General features: G+C 44.0%; 1 protein-coding gene across 2 annotated transcripts; it reads right to left on the bottom strand.

The window, feature by feature from the left end:
* Positions 1 to 1,599: 1,599 nt before the first annotated feature.
* Positions 1,600 to 19,416, bottom strand: LOC138772290 (junctional adhesion molecule-like). 2 transcript variants are annotated; one of them, XM_069952588.1, is made up of 8 exons: positions 19,319 to 19,416; positions 15,760 to 15,839; positions 15,128 to 15,187; positions 13,800 to 13,886; positions 8,755 to 9,093; positions 5,445 to 5,768; positions 2,490 to 2,582; positions 1,600 to 1,839 (listed from the first exon to the last, which is right to left on the bottom strand). In XM_069952588.1, the coding sequence occupies exons 2-8, from the start codon at positions 15,794 to 15,796 to the stop codon at positions 1,826 to 1,828; spliced, it is 954 nt and encodes a 317-aa protein (XP_069808689.1). In that variant the 5' UTR covers positions 15,797 to 15,839; positions 19,319 to 19,416; the 3' UTR covers positions 1,600 to 1,825. The 2 variants fall into 2 exon arrangements, with proteins under 2 accessions (XP_069808689.1, XP_069808698.1); XM_069952597.1 differs by lacking the exon at positions 15,128 to 15,187 and having other exon boundaries at positions 19,319 to 19,413.
* Positions 19,417 to 25,410: the final 5,994 nt, after the last annotated feature.

Below are 25,410 nucleotides of genomic sequence, written 5' to 3'. Positions count from 1 at the left end.
CCTACGTTATAATAAACTGTGAAATGGCACTGCAGTGCAGCAGCCTACTGAAGGATCCTTCGGCAGGCACAGGGGGGCCATCTATAATATTAGGAAAAGGGGGCATTCTACTATGGGGGAGCAGCAGTACAGGTGACCATCTTCTATAGAGGGCTGCACAGGTTTATATGGGATGACACGGGGACATATTAGTAATACTAAAAGGGTTTTATTTATGAAATTCCTGCTCTGATTGGTTGGATCTTCCAGCCAATCACATGTGCCATTGGTCCAGTCTGTCTGTGGCGTTGTATGTTTAGCACAGTTTCAGGATACAATGGTTCAAGTATGTAAAAAATATTGTAACCTGAGGCCATTGTGAGTTAGGGGACCCCTGTATATATTATATAGAAAGGAACCCCAACTACACGGACAAGACCCCCACACCTGGTTTTATTCTTAGTATACTTACCTATTAAAGGTGTTCTTACAAGTTTCGCATCTTCATTTCTCCTCTCGCAGGTTGTTCCTTGCAATCCCATTCACCGGGAATAGCTGAAAATATGTAAGTATAAGAAAAGCGCCCCCCATCGTCAGTGCCAGCAGAGTGACCCCATCATCAGTGCCAGCAGAGTGACCCCATCATCAGTGCCAGCAGAGTGACCCCATCATCAGTGCCAGCAGAGTGACCCCATCATCAGTGCCAGCAGAGTGACCCCATCATCATCAGTGCCAGCAGAGTGACCCCATCATCAGTGCCAGCAGAGTGAACCCATTATCAGTGCCAACAGAGTGACCCCATCATCAGTGCCAGCAGAGTGACCCCATCATCAGTGCCAGCAGAGTGACCCCATTATCAGTGCCAGCAGAGTGACCCCATCATCATCAGTGCCAGCAGAGTGACCCCATTATCAGTGCCAGCAGAGTGACCCCATCATCAGTGCCAAATGCTGACTGTGCATCCCTGTGTACCACAAAGTAATCAAATTAATAGAAAAGAATAAAGTAATAAAAGTAATAAAAAACGTATTCAATATTCTGTAACCCAAAAAGTGAAGTTATTCCTGATTTTTCCATTTTGCCTATGAATAGAAGTTTATGGGCCACATGTATCATCCGGCGAACGGATGATTTTTGGGGGAAAGTGCCGATTTGTGTATTTTTTTATACGCAAATGGCCGATTTGCGAATAAAATATTTGTAAATCGGCACTTTCCGCCGAGTACGCCAGGGGGCGGAAAAGGGGCGGAACGGAGGGCGCGGACTCAGAGTCTGCGCGATTTACCATCCGTTCCGCCAAAATGTACGCCGAAAACCTACTCCAGTCCTCAGCTGGCGTAGGTTTTCGGCGGTGCGCAACGGCGCGCACAGGATTTATGTAGAGGCAGTCCGCCTCTACATAAATCTCCATAGCGCCGGAGCTGCGGGGGCATTTTTACGTCCGGCGTAAAAGACGCCGGACTTAATAAATGCCCCCCTACGGGTCCATTATTCTTGTAAGTAGCTTACAGCAGGGAAACCACCAAACAGTGCCACCTGCTGACTGATCCTGGGTACTGCAGGACTATAACTCCTAGAGACATAGAGGCATCAAGTATCTTAACCACAGCCGCTCGCTGGTGATTTTCCCAAAAATTTTTATTTATTTTTATTTTATATACATTGATGCAAAGGAGCAGCCTGCCATTGATATACACAACCTTTGTTGCATTGCAGCTCACATAACAGTCCACATCTGCGCAATGTTCTTCCATCCCTTTCATCGGCATGAGAAGCCACCCCTGTGGACATGGACAGGGACAGTCTTCATGACAGTAGATATTGGTTTCCTTATATTCTACGGCTTCTACAATGGGCAGCCTGCAGGATACAGATTACAATTAAGAAATTTTAAACCTTATAAGTGACCTTATATATACTTAGAGGTACAAAGAAAACCAAATATGTGCCTGGTATTAACAAAAATTATGTTCAATGCTGGATGTTACTTTTAAAGGGGTAAAAATATAAACTCAGAAAGTTATATAGATTTGTAAATTGCTTCTATTAAAAAAAATAAAATAAAATCTCCAGTCTTCCAGTACATATCAGCTACTGTATGTCTTGCAGGAAGTGGTGTATTCTTTCCAGTCTGACGGTGCTCTCTGCTGCCACCTCTGTCCATGTCAGGAACTGTCCAGAGCAGGAGACAGTTTTCTATGGGGATTTGCTACTGCTCTGGACAGTTCCTGACATGGACAGAGGTGGCAGTAAAGAGCACTGTGTCAGACTGGGAAGAATACACCACTCCCTGCAGGACATACAGCAGCTGATAAGTACTGCAAGACTGGAGATTTTTAAATAGAAGTAATTTACTATTTTTTTTAGGAGTACCCCTTTAAGCACTTGGTCATGTATTGTTGTTTTAGATACTCTAAAAAATACATTATTGGACAACTCCTCTACTTTGCACTGTGAACTGCCGTTCACAGGTGAGTGTCTGATAATTGAATAAAGTAAACCTGACTTACATTTATAGATAAGAAGGACCATAGTGGGAACCAAGAAGATTATAGCCCCTCGAATCACATTTCCAAGTAGGTTCCAGTTAAGTCTCTCACCACCTAAACACACAAATAAATATAGAAATGAGCTATAGAGCATACTACTACTATTACTACTACTACTACTACTAATAATAATAATAATAATAATAGAGAGGTTTTCCGAAACTAATCTTTGCTTTTTTATTTTATAGTGAAATGACTTTTGAAGGAACCATAGTTTATTATGTCTTTTTTACACAACCTGATAGGAGGCAGCAAATAAACTGATCAATGAGATGGACACTTGTTTGTAGAGTGCTTACAAGGCTTGATTTATGGTGCGTCCAGGCTTCATGAACAATTGTTACATTTAAAGTGTCACTGTCGTTATAACTTCTAAATCGAATTTAAGTCTAAATCGACAGTAGATGTGATATAAAGCAAGTTTGCAATATACATTTATTATTTTTTTTGTTGTTATTATGCTGTAACACAAAGCTGAACTTACCAGAAATCCAGGTCCAGTCTCCTCAAGAGAGATACATTACAGCTATACTTACCAGAAATCCAGGTCCAGTCTCCCGAAGGGAGATACATAACAGCTATATTTACCAGAAATCCAGGTCTAGTCTCCGGAAGGCAGCTATATAACAGCTATACTTACCAGAAATCCAGGTCCAGTCTCCTGAAGGCAGATACATAACAGCTATACTTACCAGAAATCCAGGTCCAGTCTCCTGAAGGCAGATACATAACAGCTATACTTATCAGAAATCCAGGTCCAGTCTCCTGAAGGCAGATACATAACAGCTATACTTACCAGAAATCCAGGTCCAGTCTCCTGAAGGCAGATACATAACAGCTATACTTATCAGAAATCCAGGTCCAGTCTCCTGAAGGCAGATTTTCTAACTTGTGCTGGTTAAAAAAAAACAGACTAAACACAGGAATGCCGGCCAGTACAGAGAGTCCCGGCTCAATGTGTCCATCAATCACATGACTTCTCTCTGTGAGCGCTCAGATGGTCTGGGATACTGTAACGCCTGGAGTCGTGGATCCACTGCACCGTCACCAGCGATGGCACTAACCTCACCAGGGAGCGGAGTCTAAGGGGCCGCTGGTTTTCACCAGAGCCCGCCGCAAGGCGGGATGAACTTGCTGCGGCAGGCGACCCCCAGGTCGCTACCCCTGGCTTGGTTGCTAGTGACGGCAGGCGAGGCGTGGCAGGAGCAGTAGGCAGGGGATGGTGCTGGCAGAGGTCTGCAGGCGTAACCGCAGGTGACAGGCTGAACACAGGAGCAATGGAGTGACAGGGGAGCAGGAACCAGGAACAAGGACTAGGGACCAGGAAGCGGATAGGAAACAGGAACAACAGGGGGCTGGGCCAAACGCTATGGGAAGCATGTAGAGGCTCCAACCCAAGGGACAGGGCATGCTGGGATTTATAGGGAGTGATTGGTGCAATTAACCAATTAAGGGCGGACTGGCCCTTTAAATCTGAGACAGCCGGCGCGCGCGCGCCCTAGGAGGCGGGGACGCGCGCGCCGGCCGGCACAGACGGAGACAGGAGCGGAGGAGAGGTGAGGCGCCCCCAGGGGCCGAACTAGCAGCAGCGCCGGGTCCCTGCACAGGGACGCCGGCGGCTGCATGGGGCAGGAGGAGGTCGCGGCGGTGGCCCGGAACACGGGACGCCGCCGCGGCCGTGACAGATACACAGGACTTCCTGTTTTCTGACTGTTGAGAAAAAAAGAGTGAGAAAACAGGAAGTGCCGTGTTTTCCATGATAACTAAAAACTATGAATTGTATATTGCTTTATATCACATCTACTGCTGATTTAGATTTTAAAAGTTGTAATGACAGTGACACTTCAATTGCATTGTTATCAGCCGCACCTTTCCTGTGCACACAGTGAGATATTCAGACAATAATGATAATTTATATGGCGGCCAAAATATTCAATAACCTGGCTGAATACTGGGGCATTTACATGGGCCGATTATAGGTTAAATGACTGATCCTAGGAACACTCATTACCAATAATCAGCTTGTGTAAAAAAAAAAAAGCCCTTTTAGTAGTTTTTTGGGAAATTGTTAAAAGGGTGTGTTAAAAATAAGAAATCAGTCATACTTACCTATTCCACCTCCTGTCCTCCACTTTCCTCTTCTTTCGTCAGCAGGAAATGCCCACTGAGCCAATCACAGGCCGCAGCAGTGTCCCGTTCAGTGATTGGCTAAGCAGGCAGTTCCTGCTGAGGGAAAACATTAGACGAACAAGTTAGAAGTAAGGATTAGTTAGAAGTGTAAAACCAGGATTTGCAGAGCACTAGGGTAGGTAAGTATGACTTATTTTAAATTGACAAACGATGTAAAGTGCTGCGAAATCAGTTGGTTCCTATACAAATAAAAGCATTGTTATTATATTTTTAGCATGCCCCCAGATGGATGATATTGTGTCATTCTTGGTACATATATAACTATAAATGGGGGTGCTCTGTTGTAATTCTTAATGGAGTCACTGTCGTGGTATTATTAATGGAGGCCCTTGGGTACTTTTACTAAATAGACACTTTCTTTAAATAAAGAACACTTTTACAAACTGTCCAGAGCAGGAGAGGTTTTCTATGGGGATTTGCTGCTGCTCTAGGCCGTTCCTGACATGGACAGAGGTGGCAGCAAAGAGCACTGTGTCAGACTAGAAAGAATACACCACTTCCTGCAGAACATACAGTAGCGGATAAGTACTGGAAGGCTTGACATTTTTCAATAGAAGTAATTTGCTGACAACAGCTGATTAAAAAAAAAAAAAAATCTCCAGAGTTTCCCTTTAAGCCTTGATCTCACTGATCGACGCTCGATCTTATTAGATCCCCAGGGTTATAGAGAGTGCATCTGCCTTCTATATGTTGTACAGTTCAGATGTAGAAGGAAATTCTTCTTACTTGACAATATTTGCAGGTTGATTTCTTTGCTGACATCATTGGACGGTCCCGGGATGTTCACTTTGCAGCAGTATATTCCGTCATCTTCTGTAGTCAAGCTGGCGATGGTCAGGGAGGCATTCCCCTGTAGGAGGTCCCCCAGTAACCTATACCTGTTAGATGTCCTCCTGGTGACCATGCTGCTATTAGTGCGCAAGATGGAATTCAGACATTGAAACTTGGAACAGTCTCCTTTTCCCCAACACAACTGAGCAAGCCCTTCAGTGGGAGTATATGTGCAGGGTAACGTCGCTGTGCCATTCATGGATCCCATGATAACTCGTGCTGAATGGGAAAAAAACATTGAAAATTTAACTAGCTTAAAGGGGTATTCTAATGAACATCTGGCGTGACTATTCCCATATCTCCCACAGACTTTGTTAGAGAGAACAGAGCTAAGGAAATAAACTGAATAGAGCAGCATCACATTTGCAGATCATCCAGACTCCTGAGCTCCATGTACTCTAGCACCTTTTGCTTATGCCCTTAAAGGGGTATTCCACTCAAACATAACTTTTGATATGTTGCTGCCCATGGTGAGACTAACAATTCATTACATACTTGCTATTATCTATTTAGTCTCCTTCCCCCAGTTCTGAGTTGCTGCTTTCTGCTGAAGAAACAAAAATCTGCATGTGAGCTTTTCTCTCTGTCTCCCCCTCCTCCCCCCCCTCTCTTCTGAGACAGCTGATGTAAAGAAGTCCCTGACTGGCTTTATCTAAAACATTGTAATTTCTTTCTAATTCCGAGAAGATTAACCACAGTGAATTCATCAGCAACTTGGCCTTAGATTAACCTTCCCAGCATTACAAAGAAGCTACAATGTTGCAGATAAAGCCTGTCAGGGACTTGTTTACATCAGCCGTCTCAGAAGGGAGGAGGGAGGAGGGGGAGACAGAGAGAAAAGCTTACGCACAGATTTTTGTGTCTTCAGCAGAAAGCAGCAGCTAAGAACTGGGAGAAGCAGACTGAATATGTAGTATACCAGAGCCCAATTCCTGCAGTGGGGCTTAGGATGACTGCTGTCCACAAGTGATTTAATATATGTTTTATAAGGTACTGTGTGTTTATGTAAAACTATGCTATGTATTCTCAGTACCAATGTTACTGGCAAGCAGAAAATGGGTTACATTGCCTTAACACACACTACACAAGCTGTTAGGCAACAGTGACACCTACAGTTTTAAGTGGGTACTGCTTAGGTAGTGTAGAAACTTTCCAGCTTGTTCTGGAACCTTCTAGAAGGTAGGTGGAGCAGGCTGCACACAAAACTAGCTGTAACAGGAAGTAGTGCTCAGTCAGGTCAATCACTGTCAGTCCAGGCCTGTGTGGTGCTGAAGAAGGGGAAAGAGATAAAGGAGAAGGAGGAAAAACTGAACCAAGGAACGAGAAAAGCTGGAAGTGAGAGAGAGTTCTACAGGCGTATGTACAGAAAACATAAGATACTTCTCTACTGTTAGTGGGAATCCTAAGGGCTGGAACCTTAAGCAAGTGGACTTGTGTATATTGGGTAGCAGAGCTAACTTAGGCCTCTGTACTGTATCTTTTTGAATTAGAGAGGTAGGATGTACAAGGACCCCTGGATACTTATAGGAACCAAAAGTTGTGGCTTATGGCCCAGCCTAGATACTAAAGAAGAAAGCTCCCTTGCTGACAGGGAGGGCAAGACTCAAGCATCATTGGGGAAAAGGTCCGCAGGAACACAGTGCCCACCAGCGCCTCACACGTAGTGACAGACAGTCTCTTCACAGACCACCACTCTCCACACAAAGCACAGTAACCCATTCAAGGTTGTCAGTATTATCAACTGTATACAACTGGACTATACAAGTGGCTTTAGGTTAATCAGTAAAGGAGTTATTGTTACACTGCCTCCCTCCTTGTCTCCCTGTTGTCTGGTCCACTGCACCTTCCCATTACCAAGGCCCATCTTGACAGACAGCGGTATTTGGGGTTTGCCCCTGGGAAACTAGAGGTCCACACCACCGACCACCTTACACACAGGTGCAGCCCACCTAAAATCTCTACAGCGGCCCCCAGAAGACAGAGAGAACACAGGGAAGTGACACAGAGTAACCTGCTTCAACGAAAGCCCTCATGCCCACCTTAGGCCATGACATGTCCGTGAGTAAAGCTGCGGTGCACCACAAGCCCAGCCATCCTGTAAATAACAGCATCACTGTCACTCTGGAGCTCTCAGTGCATCCTCCCATTCCAGAGCTCAGCACAACATACAGGAGAGGCCTAGTCACCCTCACACTTTACAACTACTACCACCACCATCCTCTCCTCACCCCCTCTCGCTCTCTTACACACCCCATCTCGCTGTAAATAGATATAGGTGTGGAATGAATTGTTAGTCTCACCATGGGAAGGAACAAATTAAAAGTTATGTTTGCGTTGAATACCCCTTTAAGTCCCTTAGCAGGTCCCATTTAAAGTGTTACTGTCGTTATAACTTTCAAAATCTAAATCAACAGTAGTTGTGATATAAAGCAAGTTTGCAATTTACATTTATTTATTTATTTTTTAGTTATTATGGAAAACACAGCACTTCCTGTTTTCTGTCTCTTTTTTTTTCTCAATAAACAGGAAACAGTCAGAAAACAGGAAGTCCTGTGTATCCCAGGCCATCTGAGCGCTCACAGAGAGAAGGCAGTCATGTGACTGATGGAGATACTGAGCCGTGACTCTCTGTACTGGCCGGAATTCCTGTGTTTAGTCTGTTTTTTTCAACCAGCACGAGTCAGAAAATCTGCCTTCAGGAGACTGGACCTGGATTTCTGGTAAGTATAACTGTTATGTATCTGGCGTTAGGAGACAGGACCTGGATTTCTGGTAAGTATAGCTGTTATGTATCTGCCTTCAGGAAACTGGACCTGGATTTCTGGTAAGTATAACTGTTATGTATCTGCCTTCAGGAGACTGGACCTGGATTTCTGGTAAGTATAGCCGTTATATATCTGCCTTCAGGAGACTGGACCTGGATTTCTGGTACATATAGCTGTTATATAACTGCCTTCAGAAGACTGGACCTGGATTTCTGGTAAGTACAGCTTTATTTTACAGCATGATAACAAAAAAAAAATAATGAATGTGTATTGTAAACTTGCTTTATATCACATCTACTATTTTGAAAGTAATAACTACAGTGACACTTTAAGGATGTCCCATATACTGAGCATCCAGATGTACTGACCACAGACCTGGCGGGGTACATGAGATGTCAACTACCCCATACATTCTCTAATACATAAACAAATCTCCTTACCTTGATATACATGCACATTTGTTTCTCTCTTTACATTACTGGACGGTCCTGGTAGGATCACTTTGCAGCAGTAAGTTCCTTTATCCTTCATCATCAACCTGGTGATGGTCAGGGATGCGTCCCCCTTTGTGATGTTCCCCAGTAACTTATATCTGACAGAACTACTCTTGACCACCGTGCTGCTATTAGTGCGGAGGATTGCATTATTACATGCAGACTTAGAACAGTCCGCTTTTCGCCAGCACACCTCAATAGCCTCTCTATTGGCTGAATATGTGCAGGGTAAAGTGAAGGTGTCATTCACAAATCCAGTTCTATCTTCCTCTGCTGTGGTCACACCTGTCCATAAAGAAGACTCCAATATATTACTATGACAGAAATTACTACAAAAAGAGAAAAGAACAATGTGAAAAAGATTCAATAAAAAGATGGCATCACCATTCAAAAAGGGGGGAAAGCTAGCACATCAGCTCTCCTCACTGACAGGGCACCACTGAAGGCCCAACGCTATTACTCTGTGCTAGAGAGGAAGTGCTGTGTCCATTCCCCAGAGAATCTGAAGTTTTCAGAGGTAAATCAAGGCTTCCATCTCATCTTAGCAGCAGTTTCAGTGCTTAGCATAACCCCTTTCTTGCTGCTGCTGTATGTACACAATGCTGCCTTCTTCTAATCTTCATCTCTTCCCTCTCTTAGATTAGCTCTTTCTTTTATTATTACTATATGGAGTTTTGGGGGGTATTATTACTATATGGAGGCACAGGGGACATTATTACTATATGGGGACACGGGACATTATTACTATATGGGGCACAGGAGACATCATTACTATATGGAGGCACAGGAGACATTATTACTGTATGGGGGCACAGGAGGACATTGTTTCTATATGGGGCACAGGAGGACAGTATTACTATATGGGGGCACAGGCGACAATATTACAATTTGGGGGCACAGTAGGGAACATTATTACTATATGGGGTCACAGCAGGAGACATTATTACTATATGGGGGCACAGGGGAAATTATTACTATATGTGGGCACAGCAGGGGACATTACTATATGAGGGCACAGGGGACATTATTACTACATGGAGGCACAGGGGACATTATTACTATATGGAGGCACAGGTGACATTATTACTATATGGGGGCACAGGGGACATTATTACTATATGAGGCACAGGGGGCATTATTACTATATGGGGGCACACTCGACATTTTTACTACATGGAGGCACAGGTGTCATTATTACTACATGAAGGCACAGGTAACATTATTACTATATGGAGGCACAGGTAACATTATTACTATATGGGGCACAGGCGACATTATTACTACATGGAGGCACAGGGGACATTATTACTATATGGAGGCACAGGTAACATTATTACTATATGGGGCACAGGCGACATTATTACTATATGGAGGCACAGAGGTTATTATTACTATATGGGGCACAGGTAACATTATTACTATATGGGGCACAGGCGACATTATTACTATATGGAGGCACAGAGGTTATTATTACTATATGGGGCACAGGCGACATTATTTCTATATGGAGGCACAGTAGGGGACATCATTACTATATGGGGCACAGGCGACATTATTACTATATGGGGGCACAGGGGACATTATTAGTATAAGGGGGCATAGGGGACATTATTACTATATGGGGCAGAGCAGGGGGCATTATTACTATATGGGGCAAAGCAGGAGACACTATTACTATATGGGGGTACTGGGGACATTATTACTATATGGAGGCACAGGGGACATTATTACTTTATGGGGCACAGCAGGAGACATTATAATTATATAGGGGCACAGGGGACATTATTACTATATGGAGGCACAGGGGAAATTATTACTATATGGGGGCACAGGGGAAATTATTACTACACGGAGGTACAGGGAGGATTACTGTTATGTGGAGGCACAGGGAGCATTATTACTACCGTGTTTCCCCAACATCTAGGACAGCCTCCTAAAATAAGACACCCCCACTATCCTACCAACTAGCCTAAAGTAAGACATCCCCCTGAAAATAAGGCACCACCACCCTAAAGTAAGGCACTCTCCTGCGTACGTACATACAAAGCAGCGGTCACTTGCTAGTTGGTACTGTGTGACGCCACTACTGTGGTGGTTGGTTGGTGGAGTATAGCTCAGCCAGGTGGTAGGTTGTTGTGACGCCAGTGCTAACTCAGCACACAGGTATGATGGTATACCTGCTTTTAATGTGTGGCTTGCTATACTTTTGCCCAATAGTCGGTGACCTGCCGGGTTGTGATGGGTCCCTTGGGCACTTATCACGGTGGTCCGTAGTGGAGATGTGACCCACCCAGACTGTCAGTACCGCCACCCACAGAAAGGGGAGATGACCCAAGGATGGTGTCCTTGTGTGTAGGTGCTGGTGCAATGATTACTGAGTCCCAATAGAATAAATAAACTCTTTCTTTTACTGATGAATCTTTTGTAATACAGATGCACACATGACTGATAAAGACTTGATTTCACTAGATATAAACTGACAGCTGTTGAGATAGTGAGTAGAACAGCAGTGCCGATTTAGTTGCGTGCTGAGAAGAGTAAAGAGTTCAGAGGAGTGGAGAAGAGTTTATCGTGAGAGTCCCAACCCAATTTAGTAGTTTGCTCTGCCTGTACTTTAGAAGAAGTAGAATACCTGTGAAGAATACTTGAGAAGAAAAAGAATACTCATGCCTGTGTTTCAACCTTTGTTGCTATACCACCTTTTGCCCTGCAGTGTCGAGTTACCCGTCCTACCAGGGTAACACAAGCCCAGTCCTAGTTCCCTGAGTTGAGCTAAGTGTCCAAAATTATCCGGTGTCACCTGCGTGAGTACATAGGCACTTGGCTGCTTTGCTCTATCCGGATCAGTTCCTCTACTTTAGGATACTGTCCTGCACTTTTAGAGATGTTCACAGTGTGGGTTGGGTGATCCCTGACTTGTCCTCTCTTTAGTGTTTAGCACTGCATTTTGAGGATAAGTGTTGCTTTAAGAAAAAAAAGTCTCTGTGTTCTTCACATGTGACTGTCTACTACCACACTCCAGACTAGACTACTGAACCCTAGGGGCTGTGTTGTGTATGCACAGAGTGCACAGAAGAGAGGAGAGCAGAGATAGGTGAGGAAAGAACAGCAGCTCTCATAGGTTGGTGCAGACCAGGTGGTACAGAAACTGTAGCCCTTGGCTTACTACAGCTGTGCAACATACAATAACACATAAAAACAATACTGGCACCTTGTGGTAAACTAGAGAATGACGCTTTATTACCGGTGAAGAGATTACTTTCTGACCAGTGCCTAGAGCACTTAAACGTGGAACACCACACACCCACACACGCTCTAGTTAGTAGATGAGAATAAGGACATCTCAGCACCTGAACTTATAACATACTGAACTATAATGTCACCACAGGTCCTGTCCAGTCTTTACTATGAAGGAGGAATACTAAAGCTACAGGTATGGGGAAATGGGACAGGGAGGACAATCAGTGAAGAGAGGGGTACAGGGTGAACAGTCTGGGGTGGGGGCAGGGGGATACAGGGTGACCAGTATAGGGTGGGGGCGGGAGATACAGGGTGACCAGTCTGAGGTGAGGGTAGAGGGATACAGGGTGACCAGTCTGAGGTGAGGGTAGAGGAATACAGGGTGACCAGTCTGAGGTGATGTTAGGGGGATACGGGGTGACCACACTAGGGTGGGGGCAGGAGAATACAGAGTGACCAGTCTGGGGTGGGGGCAGGGGGATACAGGGTGACCAGTATAGGGTGGGGGTGGGAGATACAGCGTGAACAGTCTGAGGTGAGGGTAGGAGGATATAGGGTGACCAGTCTGGGGTGGAAGCAGGAGAATACCGAGTGACCAGTCTGGGGTAGGGGCAGGGGGATACAGGGTGACCAGTCTAGGGTGGGAGTGGGAGATACATGGTGACCAGTCTGGGGTGGGGGCAGGGGATACAGGGTGACCAGTCTAGGGTGGAGGGCGGGAGATACAGGGTGACCAGTCTGGGGGGAGGGTAGGGGGATACAGGGTAACCAGTCTAGGGTGGGGTAAGGAGAATACAGAGTGACCAGTCGGGGGGGGGGGCAGGGGGATACAGAGTGACCAGTCTAGGGTGCGGGCAGGGGGAAACAGGGTGACCAGTCTGGGGTGGGGGTAGGGGGATACAGTGTGACCAGTTTGGGGTGAGGGCAAAGATACAAGAGGGCAGGTTCATGGGAGCAGTGTGTGTGTGTGTGTGTGTGTGTGTGTGTGTGTGTGTGTGTGTGTGTGTGTGTAAGAAAAGCAGGTATTTTGGTGTAATTTGGGGTCTGAATTAATTTTAGGGTCCAGTGTCTGTATTTAAGGGGTCTGGTTGAAGTCTGGAATAATGTTGTGAATTCAATTGGGAGGGAGGGGAGTAGTACATTATTTTATACTTTAACCCCTTGATGACACCCGCCTCCAGCCTTGCACCATAGATTCACATTATACTCGGGTTCACACTGGAGATCAGGAAGCTCCGCCTCCTAATTCACAGGTACAGACAGCAGGGGGCGGGGACAATTTTGTATGTGTGTACATTATGTGCATAAAGGCGGCTTGTAAGTATGGTAACAAACTTAAGGTATATGTGAAGCTGTAAAAGTTGACATTGTGTTTAAATGCCCGCTTGTGTGTAAATCCATGCACCAATAATCTGGGAGAAAAAAAGGAACGCTGGGAGGCATACAGGATTTATGGACCCCGTACAGTTTTTTGCTATGGGGCTTCATGAGTCCTAGCTACGTCCCTGATGCCATCCAAGGTAGTCTGGTAAAACATGGATAAAGCCATAGGTTGTATCCATGGTTTTATCTGTAAACATCATAATTTACCGAGACATTATAGTTACCATGGATCCTCATTACGGTAGGATAGATACAGTGAGATAGTCCTGTATATACTATTGTCTCACTTTTCTCTCCCACCATTGAATAGCCCTACTGCTAGTAGATTATTTGGGATCTGATGTAACCAAGAAAGTTATTGTACTCACCTGCGAAGCCGAGAATGATCCCAGATGTCAGCAGGATATACAGGAAGATCATCTTGTGTGGTTCGCAACCATAGGCAAATGAATGACCTTATAGAAGCCAAAAAAAATGTCACAAAAAGGATTCTTAAAAAATAAATAAGTAAAAATAAAAAATTTGCTAAAAGTCACTTATAAACTATGACATAAAAACATTTCCTAACAGTACATGTTTTTTCGCAGCTATTGATCAATAATGGAGACCGGCATCTAATCTAAGGGGACCTCAACCCTAAACTGCTCCTTAACATTAAAATGTGACTTTCTGTTGAATTTTTTTTACATTTCTACCTAAATCTATAAATACAGACGATCACAGTTTATTACTGACAGGCAAGTTCCTTCTCGGAAGTTGTCATTACTCGATGTTCTGGCTGATAGCTCCAAGCTCTGACCACATAAGTAATATTTTTGCATGAGAGCAAAGAAGAACAGGCAGGGACCACAAAATAATCTAAATGGATTACAGCACAGCACACAGCACACAGCACACACATACATGCAATACTACCAAAAAGTAATAAAAAGCTATGTGCTACAAGGAGGCAAGACTTCATGATCAAAATATTTACACACTTTAAAAATTTTTTTTAACCATTTGCCCTATCCTGCATAGAGCTCCACTCACAGGGCGAAAGACCTACAATCCCTATGTAGTGTCCCAGTATGGGTGTGCCACTAAGCCTTATTCCACCTGTCCGAAGGTAACTCTGTCAGGTCACTCTGCCATACTCTGGGATAATAGGTGCCTTGTAGCATTACCATCTACAAATCAAGGACCACGGCACCGTTTTGCGTGGCGTCACGAACAGGATTCAGTATTGTTTTTGCTATTGTGAACCCCCGCAACTGTCTAAAGTGATTTCTTGCAAAATTGTGGTGTTTTTGGAGAAATATTTATGTAGTGCATTTTTTGTGTGTCTTGGTTTGTTTTTTGGAGCAATACAACCCAGTGATTGTGGGGACCCTGCCCCATACTTTATTTTTGCGCAAGGGTGTTGTGGTAGTGAAAAACACAGGTAATCTGTTTATATTGTACAATGTCCAGACAAAGTACCAGAGAGCTGACTACTTTACAGATAGCTTGACCCAAGGGAACTATTGCCCAGCACCAAGCTTCTACGTGGGGGAGTACTGCTCTGTGTGGATTACAAGTTTTCACCCCGCTGGGGAGTTGTTGCTGTGTGCCAGTCCAGCCTGTCATATTCCTGCTGCATAACAGATTTCAGACCGCCCACCAAGGGGTTAGCGGCATTGCTCACACAAGCGAGAGAAAAACAGCATTTCCCCACCTCCAGCTGGATGGACAGCTGACAGGCCGCCCAGATGCTGCTGCCGCCGGGGCCGAGAAGCTGCGGAGCACAGGAGAGAAGACCATGAGAGGTGTCAGGTGTTTAGGGATTCTTAACCCATCAGCCACGCATCTTCATTACACTGTGATTTTAGGTCCAAACCTAAATCAACGATCAGCCGTTTTCTCTATTACAGGGAGTGATAATCGGCGGAATCTGCCCGATTCGGATGATTATCGCTCCAGGTAATAGGGCCTTTTGCCCCAAAAAATAACAGCATTTTTCTACATCCTGAAAACACAGACATATATATATAGGGTACCATATATCTTCTTGCCATGTCAGCTACCTAACAGCCTATATATGCCTATGGAGGACACTGAGGGGTGGGGCATGGTCGCATGCTCCTCCATGTCAGCCATCTTATGAACAGACTCACCACAGAGTAGGGCAGCACACCCTGGAGGAGGGGAGTCTGATTTTAGCTCTATGAGGTACACAGGGAGCTGCTGTCAGTATATACAGTGAGTACACAGGGAGCTGCTGTCAGTATATACAGTGAGTACACCTACTAATACTGTACACTGAACTATTTTACTATAAAGTGGCCAACCCCTTTAAAGTCCACTCACCTGTAAAGCAGACAGTGAGAAGCGGGACCTTCGACATACTGAACAAGAATCTTCAAAGCTGGGCAAAGTATATCATAATGCTATAAGGACAGAATAAAAAACACAGACATCAGTATAAAGGAAACAAAAAGAGGAAAAGCAAAGGGGAAGCAGATTTCTGGCTTGATTGAAAAACACTTTTTTTTATTATGTAAGGCAGTGTTTCTTAACCTGCGGTTCGTATACTACATGAGGCAGATTTAGCTGGATTTGTGCCGCTGATTAAGGGGGGAACACTTAGGGGGAGATTTATCAACCAGTCAGATTCCACTTTTCATTCCTCACAGACTCTTTGGAAAATGAAAGGTGGAATCTGATTGGTTCAGCGGCGTAGCTAGGGGTTCAGCCTAGGGGGGGCGAGTGAGTCTGAGTGGGCCCCCAACCATTGTTACCCATAGGAAACCTCAGCAGGTGACAAGGATTTCTGAATAATAAAGGGAATATTCTTCTACATTTCTTATAGTGAATAAGGATAAAGAGCAGTGTAAGAGGCTTCTACATCTGAAATATAGAACCACAAAAAAAGTAAAAGTGCTTAAGATTAGAAAAATATAGCTGCACCACCAAAATACAGACAGCACCACTCTTGTCCTCAGTTTGTGTGTGGTATTCGACTAAAGTGTATGGAGCCAAGTTGTGATACCACACACAACCTAAGAGCAGGGATGGCGCTGTTTTTGTAAGATAACAATTATGCTGTTTTGTTGTTGTTTTTTTTAATTCTGGAGAACCCTTTTAACCAGATTATCTTTGCCTAAAAATAATAGTGCCATAGGTATAGGTAATACGCTTGTAGACATTAAAAGGGGTGACCTGGTTGTGATCATCCATGTATGTACTATCTATCATCTATCTCCTATCTATCTATCTATCTATCTATCTATCTATCTATATTCTATCTATCTATCTATCTATCTATCTATCTATCTATCTATTGCTAAGGTTAAATATATATGTTGACCTCTCTCTATGGAAAGAAGCCAAAAACCCAGGTAAAGGATGGTTTTTTAATTATATCTAGAGTTGTAATCTGCAGTATTACCACTCGTCACTTATACGTCATGGACACAGATAAGACATTGTATCATGATTATAAGCCTGGATAAAATGGCCCAAGTTTTATTATGGTCATCACATTTTATAGACAGATAAAATATAGGGTGGTAACAAATGCTAATAAGGCATAGATGAGGCGGTGCTAGTGATTTAGATATTCAGTCATGCGCAATGGCATCTATATTAGTATTCATTATTATTATTCAAAAAGGTCAAAAAGGTTAGAGCAATACATTCTTTGCAATGATACTTTCACATTATTCCCACTGTAACAGACAGGCAGCTTTCCTCTGAGAATGGCCTTGAACGCTGATAAACATGTCTCTGAGGGAAATAGTTCTTGAGACAAAACATTCTTTCTAGTGTCATATCAGAAGTTTTCCAAGGTAAGAAATGTTCCAACTATACGTTAACCCTATCAGGGACTCTCTAATGTACTGGAGCTTCTGAGCAAGAGGCCTATATATATGTGTAGTCATATAGGTACGGTGCAGGTAGGTAAAATCGCATATCCTGGCCTTATCACTATCTATCTCCTATCTATCTATCTATCTATCTATCTATCTATCTATCTATCTATCTATCTATCATCTATCTCCTATCTATCTATCTATATTCTATCTATCTATCTATCTTCTATCTATCTATCTATCTATCTATCTATCTATCTATCTATCTATCTATCTCCTATCTATCTATATTCTATCTATCTATCTATCTCCTATCTATCTATCTATCTATCTATCTATCTATATTCTATCTATCTATCTATCTATCTATCTATCTCCTATCTATCTCCTATCTATCTATCTATCTACTGTATCTATCTATCTATCTATCTTTCTATCTCCTATTTATCTATCTATCTATCTCCTATCTATCTCTCTCTCTATCTTCTATCTCTCTATCTTCTATCTCTCTGTCTCTCTATCTCTCTGTCTTCTATCTCTCTGTCTTCTATCTCTCTATCTCTCTGTCTTCTATCTCTCTATCTCTCTGTCTTCTATCTCTATCTTTCTGTCTTCTATCTCTCCATCTCTCCATCTGATAAGTATGGGAAGGCTTGAGATATTTAAACAGAGGTAATTTACAAATCTATATAAGTTTCTGAAACCAGTTAATTTAAAAAATAAAAATTGCTGGAGTACCCCTTTAACTTACATTTGCAACTACATGATGGTGCAGGTACAGCAAGGGGGTCAAATGTGTTGGGGGCGCTTGTGAAAATGTGCAAGGGCTAAGCAGTAGAGGGAGGGAGAGCATTTACCATGGTAGGAGCTCTATAAAGGGACACATGGCCTCTGAGAGAGTGTGGGTGCTGCATGAGGCTAGGGATCAGTGGATGTGGTGTTTATGACCCACAAGAGTGACCCACCTTACTCCCGCTACAGCATGATCCAGACCTGTGTCTCCTATCCCGGCCACAATTGTTGTGTGGCCCTAGCAGCAATGGTAAAAGGGAGGGAAAAGACTCCAAGCGCTCTGACAGAGAAAGGAAACTAAAGGGGCACTATTGGGGCACAGGTGCAGGGCAGTTTCTAGGTCATTTTGGCAACAGGGCGCATCTTGATAAAAGATTGTATTGCCCCTGTGTGTAGTACACTCCTCCCTCCTCTGTTTAGTACAGACCCATGTGCACTCTCCATCATACTGAGTACTATTGCTAGAAAAGTTAGGTGACCTCAATCATACTGACTACAGGATACTGGGAAAGCTGGGTGACCTCCATTGTACAGAATTCAAGATAATGGGAAAGCTGGGTGACCTCCATTATACTGAATACAAGATTCTGGAAAGCTGGGTGACCTCCATCATACTGAGTAAAAGATGCTGGAGAGCTGTTTGACCTCCATTACACTGACATACAGGATGCTGGGAAAGCTGGGTGACCTCCATGACACTGATGACAGGATACTGGGAAAGCTGGGTGACCTCCATTATGCTGACTACTATACAAGATACTGGGAAAACTCGGTGACCTCCATTATGCTGACTACAGGATACTGGGAAAGCTGGGTGACCTCCATTACACACTGACTACAGCAAGGATGTCACAATCAGGCCCTCCAGCTGTTGCAAGTCAGAGCTGTATATATATATATATATATATATATATATATATATATATATATCCTGTTGGTCACTTGGTCACTTATCACTTATATATCCTGCTGCTCACTTGGTCACACACACACACACACACACACATATATATATATATATATATATATATATATGTATATATATATACCGTATATATACAGCAGTGACCAAGTGACCAGCAGGAGACACACACATTACATATACTGTATATATATGGCTCCTCCTGATCATTTGCTCACTGATATATCTATCTATCTATCTGGCTGCTGTGTCTGGTCAGTGGTGTGGGTGGGTGGTTGTGTGTGTCTGTGTGTGTATCTGTGTGTGTGTCTGTATGTGTCTCACAGTCCTCACTCAGTACCTGACACCTTCCACCTTCCGAGTGGCAGCCTCACTCACTGTCAACTGCTGCTAGACATCTTCAGTCTCTCCCTGGCAGCTATGGACGCAGGATCCGTCCAGCTGCTGGTCCCCCCCCCCCCCCCCCTCATACCAGCTCTGTAGGACAGTGAGGGGGTGGGGACAGCAGCAGCGTGTGAGGAAGAAGCAGGGAGAAGATCCAGCCCTGGCCGGGCTCTGCATCCGACAGCTGAGCGAGCCCCTCAGGAGCAGGGGGCCCGCTATTGCCAGGTGCTGTTGCCTTCTTGGGGGCCCCGGCCACTACAGACATGTGTTAGGGCTGTCTGCAAAAGCAATAGCTTTTGCAGACAGCATTAACAGTCTGAGACCTCAGTGGGCCCCTGCCTGAGTGGGCCCGGGAGCGACCGCCCCCTTTTTCCTCCCACCTATTTTCGCTACTGGATTGGTTGCTAGGGGCAACTGAGCCAGTTTCACTTTACACCATGTTTGATAAATCTCTCATGTTTTTCCCTGCACTTACTACTGCATCAAGGCTTCACTTCCTGGATAACATGGTGATGTCACTTCCTGGATGACATGGTGATGTCACTTCCTAGATAACATGGTGATGTCACTTCCTGGATAACATGGTGATGTCACTTCCTGGATGACATGGTGATGTCACGACTGGACTCCCAGAGCTGTGCGGGCTGTGGCTGCTGGAGAGGATGATGGTAGAGGAATGCTCAGTGTCCATCCAGTGCCCTGTGTCCCTCAGTGTCCCCCTGCCATCATCCTTTCCAGCAGCCACAGCCCGCACAGCTCTGGGAGTCGGGTCATCACCATTTTATCCAGGAAGTGACATCACCATGTTATCCAGGAAGTCACATCACCATGTTATCGAGGAAGTGACATGATCATGTTATCCAGGAAGTGACATTACCATGTTATCCAGGAAGTGACATCACCATTTTATCTAGGAAGTGAAGCCTTGCAGTAGTAGTAGTAGATGCAGTAGTAAGTGCAGGGAAAAAAAACACTTTATAAGCATTTCCCGCAATAAGTGTATATTGGTGATTTGTATGACTTTTGGGGGCAATACAATACTTTAATAAAAATGTTGCCAGACTTCTCCTTTAAATCAAGCCCTGTCCCCATTTAACTGTCTTGACTTTACTAAGAGGAGCACACCTCTTAGTAACCCTGGCGGGACCTGCTCCAGGGCAGGTGTAGATTTCTCCCATTGCTTACACCTGTTTCCATGAATAAACCATGATACATTAGGTGCTGGAGGAGGCCAGGCCTCCTTCCTACCTTGCTGTATCCCCCTCCTGCCCGCCCATCAGATGAGCAGGGCATATGACTGGCGTATACCACAGTAAAGGCAACAATATGCACCTTTTTTGTGGCGTACCCTCTATGGAGCATAAATGTGCTCCATAGGGGGTATGAGGCGTACAGCCACTTTAAAAAAAGTTACCCTGTCTTATCCACAAATTGAGTATTGATAGGTTATAGTACCTAACTATCCTTGTCAATTTGAGACTAAAGGGAGGTTTAAAAAACTTGGAAAAATGGTCAATTGCGCAAGCATTAGTGACTTTTCACACCAGTTTTCCAGTGAATGAATAAATCTGTCACCGCCACCACCATCACCAAGTGCTTGTCTTTGGTTGCATTAAAACTTTCAACTTGTAACAAATCTAAGATAATAAAATACAGTTTCTCAATGATTGTGAAATTCTTAAACCGGAAACATGGCCAGAAGATATTCATTATAGGTAACACAGAAAAAAACAATATTTAAGCTTAATAGAACAAAAATTGTTTCCTGTTTAGACTAGATAATGGATGACATTCTATTTGGGTAAAACGCTGTTAGGTGCCATGGCTCCTAGATTGCTTCCTGTGTCCAATGTTTGAAGAAACCTATATGGGTCACCACTCACTTTATGGACATCTATGATTCAAACAGCTATGTTCTCTGGTGAGAGAATGCTCAGTATCCTTAGGCCATGTTTACACAACTTATTAAAAAACATACGCTGTATTAAAATTGTGGTGTCCCACCACGGGTGTTACTATTGGTTACACCCTTCAGAAAAGTCTGTACTTATTGTTTAAAAGTGGTGATAACAGTAAAGATAAAGTTTCGCCACTAAATGTCGCTGTATTAGATATGTGTATTCTGATGCTGAACGGCTGAAGTATGTAAAGGGTTATTGTTTGTTTGTGTGTCACATGGATCTGCGGACTAACAGGAATCTGTTCTTCTTCTCTCCTGTCACCTCCCTCTTTACTTCTTCTACTGCACTCTTCACCCACTCACAGCACACTTTAGATACGCTGAGGAAGGAAGTCACATGGGTAGAGGAAGTGCATGGGTCTTTCGTGTTGAACAATTTAGAGGAAGGATGCAAGCTAGACAGCACTCCACAGTAGTCCTCTTTGGGCCCTGGCCCTCTGCCAGGTCCCCAACTCTGGTCAGCCTTAGTCAGAACCCCGTATGGGTAGGATGTCAGACAGGACACAGCTCACAGTTTCTTCTTAATGTTGCTACACAACAGGAGAGTCACAGATCAGGACAGTATCCACAGACAGCAGTAAGCTAGGAACTGATCCAGATAAAGCAAAGTTGCTAGGAGCCTAGGAACTCCATCTCGCAGTGCAGTTGTCAGCAGGGAACCTTCAGCATTCCACTCATCCCAGGTACAAGGTCTGGGCCTTGTGTCACCCTCTAGGACGGGTCCCCCAAATCTAGTGGAAATAAGGTGGTGTGAAGATCCAAAGGTCAATACACGGGCACAAGTATTCTCTTCTTCTAAGTATTCTTCTACCTTATCCTCCAACATCCCGGCAGAGCACAGTACTACTTGGATTGAGACTCTCACGAAATCCTCCTCTCTGCTACTCTGTTTCTTTGTATCACTCAACACGCTACTCAGTCAGCACGACTGTACTCCTCACTCTATTCCTGTCTCAGATCTGGTTCTCGTATTATCAAGTGTCTTATCTAGTGCTTTATCGAGGGATCTGTCTAGTGTAACTTATCTTGTCAATGCACAGCTGTATGTCTTGCTGCACACAAGTACCTTTCAAGTAAAACCAAGATTATTTATGATAAAGAGACTCCGTGATTCTTCACCCCGCACCGACACAGCATACACTACAGCCTTGGGACATTTCACCTTTCTGTGGGTGGCAGTGATAATAGTCCGGGAGGGTCACTACACCACTCTGGCCATCTGTAGCAGCCCGGCAGGACACTGTCCACAGGGGAAAAGGGTACAGCCAACCTCCAACTAAAAACAGGGGTGCGTCACGTGTGCGTCATGAAATAACCTGTTAAGGTCCGGCTGTATCTTGACCAATCACCACCGGAGAAGCGTCACACACTACCATCTAGCAAGTGGCGGGCCGATCATCCGTCACAACATCACTGGGGATCACCAGCGTGTCCACCACACAATGAATGGAATCCCGGCCGGAGTGTATGTATACACTTAGTATACACTCAGCCAGAATCGCTAGTGGCCATATAAGAAACTGACATGTCAGTTTTCTGCGGCCGCTGTTCCTTTGGTGGAATGCAGAATCCGCCCAACCATAAAATGATGTCTACGTCACAGGCGGATATGCGCGCCGCCGTGAACAGGTACGAGCCACAGAATCCGCCGTAACTTATTCACACGGATTCCGTATTCTAAACCCAGCCTTAGGGCCCTTGTACACTGAGCAATAGGGGTGGGTTGACACTGAGGAATTGAAGAGGAATCCGCTTTTAATTTCTGCTTGAAATTCCTCCCGTAAAATATGTACAGAGCAATGTCCTATTGTGTTTAATGGGATTTCCGAGCAGAATGTTTTGTCGCAGATCCGTTTTCTGCCCAAAGAAGTGTCATGTAACTCTGCTTGAAATTCTGCTTGAATTCCACTTGCATGCCGCTTGAATTCTGCCCAAATTCAGCTCCTATTCTGCCAGAGCACATTAGAAGAGGAATTTCAAGCAGAAAAAAAATTCCTATTCAATTCCTCGTCTATTGCTCAGTGTGCATGAGCCCTAAGAAAGTGGGAAAAGTTGGGTATATATGAATTTCCTATTTTGAGTTTACTGACCAAAGTCTTGCAGTGATTGGCTGTAGCTCTTGGGGATGTGACTGGCAATGGCAGAGGGTTATCCTCCTTTTCTAGAAGGTTCTAGAAAATTCTAATAATTTTTAAGACACTAATGTTGTCAACCAGGGGTGGCAGTAGAAAGCAGAAAGTGCATGTGTATGAACGGGCACGTTATTAGATTGAAAATACAGCTGCATTTTATACCTATTTTACTGATGTTTTTGGTTTTCAGTTTACTGTGTGACCATAACCATAAAGAGTGATAGCTGGAATGTATGAAACAACGCTCTTCTCATAGGTAATAAGTATATGTTATATATCTGATGACTGTAGTAGTAATGGCATAGGGGCAGCACTTTTACACATCCAGCTTCTGGTAAAGAATACTCCTCACATCCTGCTCAGAATATATAGTGTACATCTAATGGTGTCAACTACTGTATATGTGGGCGAGACAAAATGTCACCTAATAAGTAGGTTAAACCAACACCACACCGCTATACAATAAAAGAACCGGTCCTACTGGTCTCGTAATATTTCCCAGAAGCAGGTCACAGTGGACGAGACCTTTTAGTTCACCATCCTCGGTCTATGTGGCATCAGGCGGCCCGTGAAGCCCCTTTCTGCTTCTATTCAATGTAAAAAAAACATTTTTTATTATTTATATATCCATTTTGTTTAATAAAGTTATATCACAATGTTATGTGAAAAAAATCCTATTACACGGAGCGATTTTTAACGATTAACGACTAACGATAAACGATCGCAAACGAGATTGTTTATGGTTAACCTGAAATCGTTCACCATGTTACACAGAACGATAGCCGTTAATTACGATTGTTACTAAGATCGTTACTATCATCGTTTATTCCTTCTGATCCCAGCAAAACAATGGACAATGTGCAATTACACTGAACGATTAGTGAAAAAAATGCGGGACTTGAGCGAATGAACGTGGAATTATAGCGAACGATTAACGATAACTTTTCAGCTCTAAATCAACAATCAGCTACATACGAACAATTTTTTGATCGTTGCCTGCAATTACCCTGCAATTACACAGAACGATTATCGTTTAAATTCGAAAGATTTAAGGATTTTGACGCACGGTAATCGTCCCGTGTAATAGGGCCCTTAAAAAAGCAGGCTGCAATAAAAACAAGGACAGCTTCTTTAGGGTGCGTTCACACGTACAGGATCGGCAGCAGATTTGATGGCCCAGACATGATTTACTTTGAATCTGCAACTTCAAATCTGCGCCATCAAATATGCTGCAGATCCTGTACATGTGAACGCACCCTAAAAGGGAAATCGCCCGAGCACACTATGGAGTCTATTGGACCGGTGGAAAGTCAAGCGGGAGCACGCACAGGATCCGTAGCAAGTTATCCGCATGATTTCCTTAGTGTACAAGGGCCCTTAGGCAGCTTCTGTGGCGCCCCGGGGGTGATATTGCAGATGAGCATTATAATGCAGGCTGGCTGAAAGTAGTAGTGATGTGATGTCTCGTGGCAAAGTGGTGCAGCCAATCTGACAGTCCCCTATAGGCCCAGCAACCTGCCCAAGGTAGAACGTCTTTGACTCTGGACATCTTCCATTCAACTTAGGCACAGGTCTAAAAGGGGTAGTCCAGCGGGGTGGCAGCAGAGAGCACTGTGTCAGACTGGAAAGAATACACCACTTCATGCAGGACATACAGCAGCTGATAAGTACTGGAAGACTGGAGATCTTTAAATACAAGTAAATTACAAATCTATATAGTTTTCTAAAACCAGTTGATTTGAAAGAAAAAAAAGGGAATCACTGGAGTTTCCCTTTAAACTGTTGCAAGAACAATACCTTAGGTAGATGATGATAGGTGGTCAATAGTAGGGGTTACACCATGTTATGTAGAGCTATCCTGAAGGGTTGAATCTCTGAAGTTCTTGATCTTGGCTTTAGGCTGGGTTCAGAGGCACTAAAGAGGCAAAAACATCTCTTTACTTGCTTGACCAAATC

This window comes from Dendropsophus ebraccatus, chromosome 1, assembly GCF_027789765.1.
Source record: "Dendropsophus ebraccatus isolate aDenEbr1 chromosome 1, aDenEbr1.pat, whole genome shotgun sequence".
Lineage (NCBI taxonomy): Eukaryota > Metazoa > Chordata > Amphibia > Anura > Hylidae > Dendropsophus > Dendropsophus ebraccatus.
This window is presented reverse-complemented; position numbering and strand designations above follow the sequence as displayed.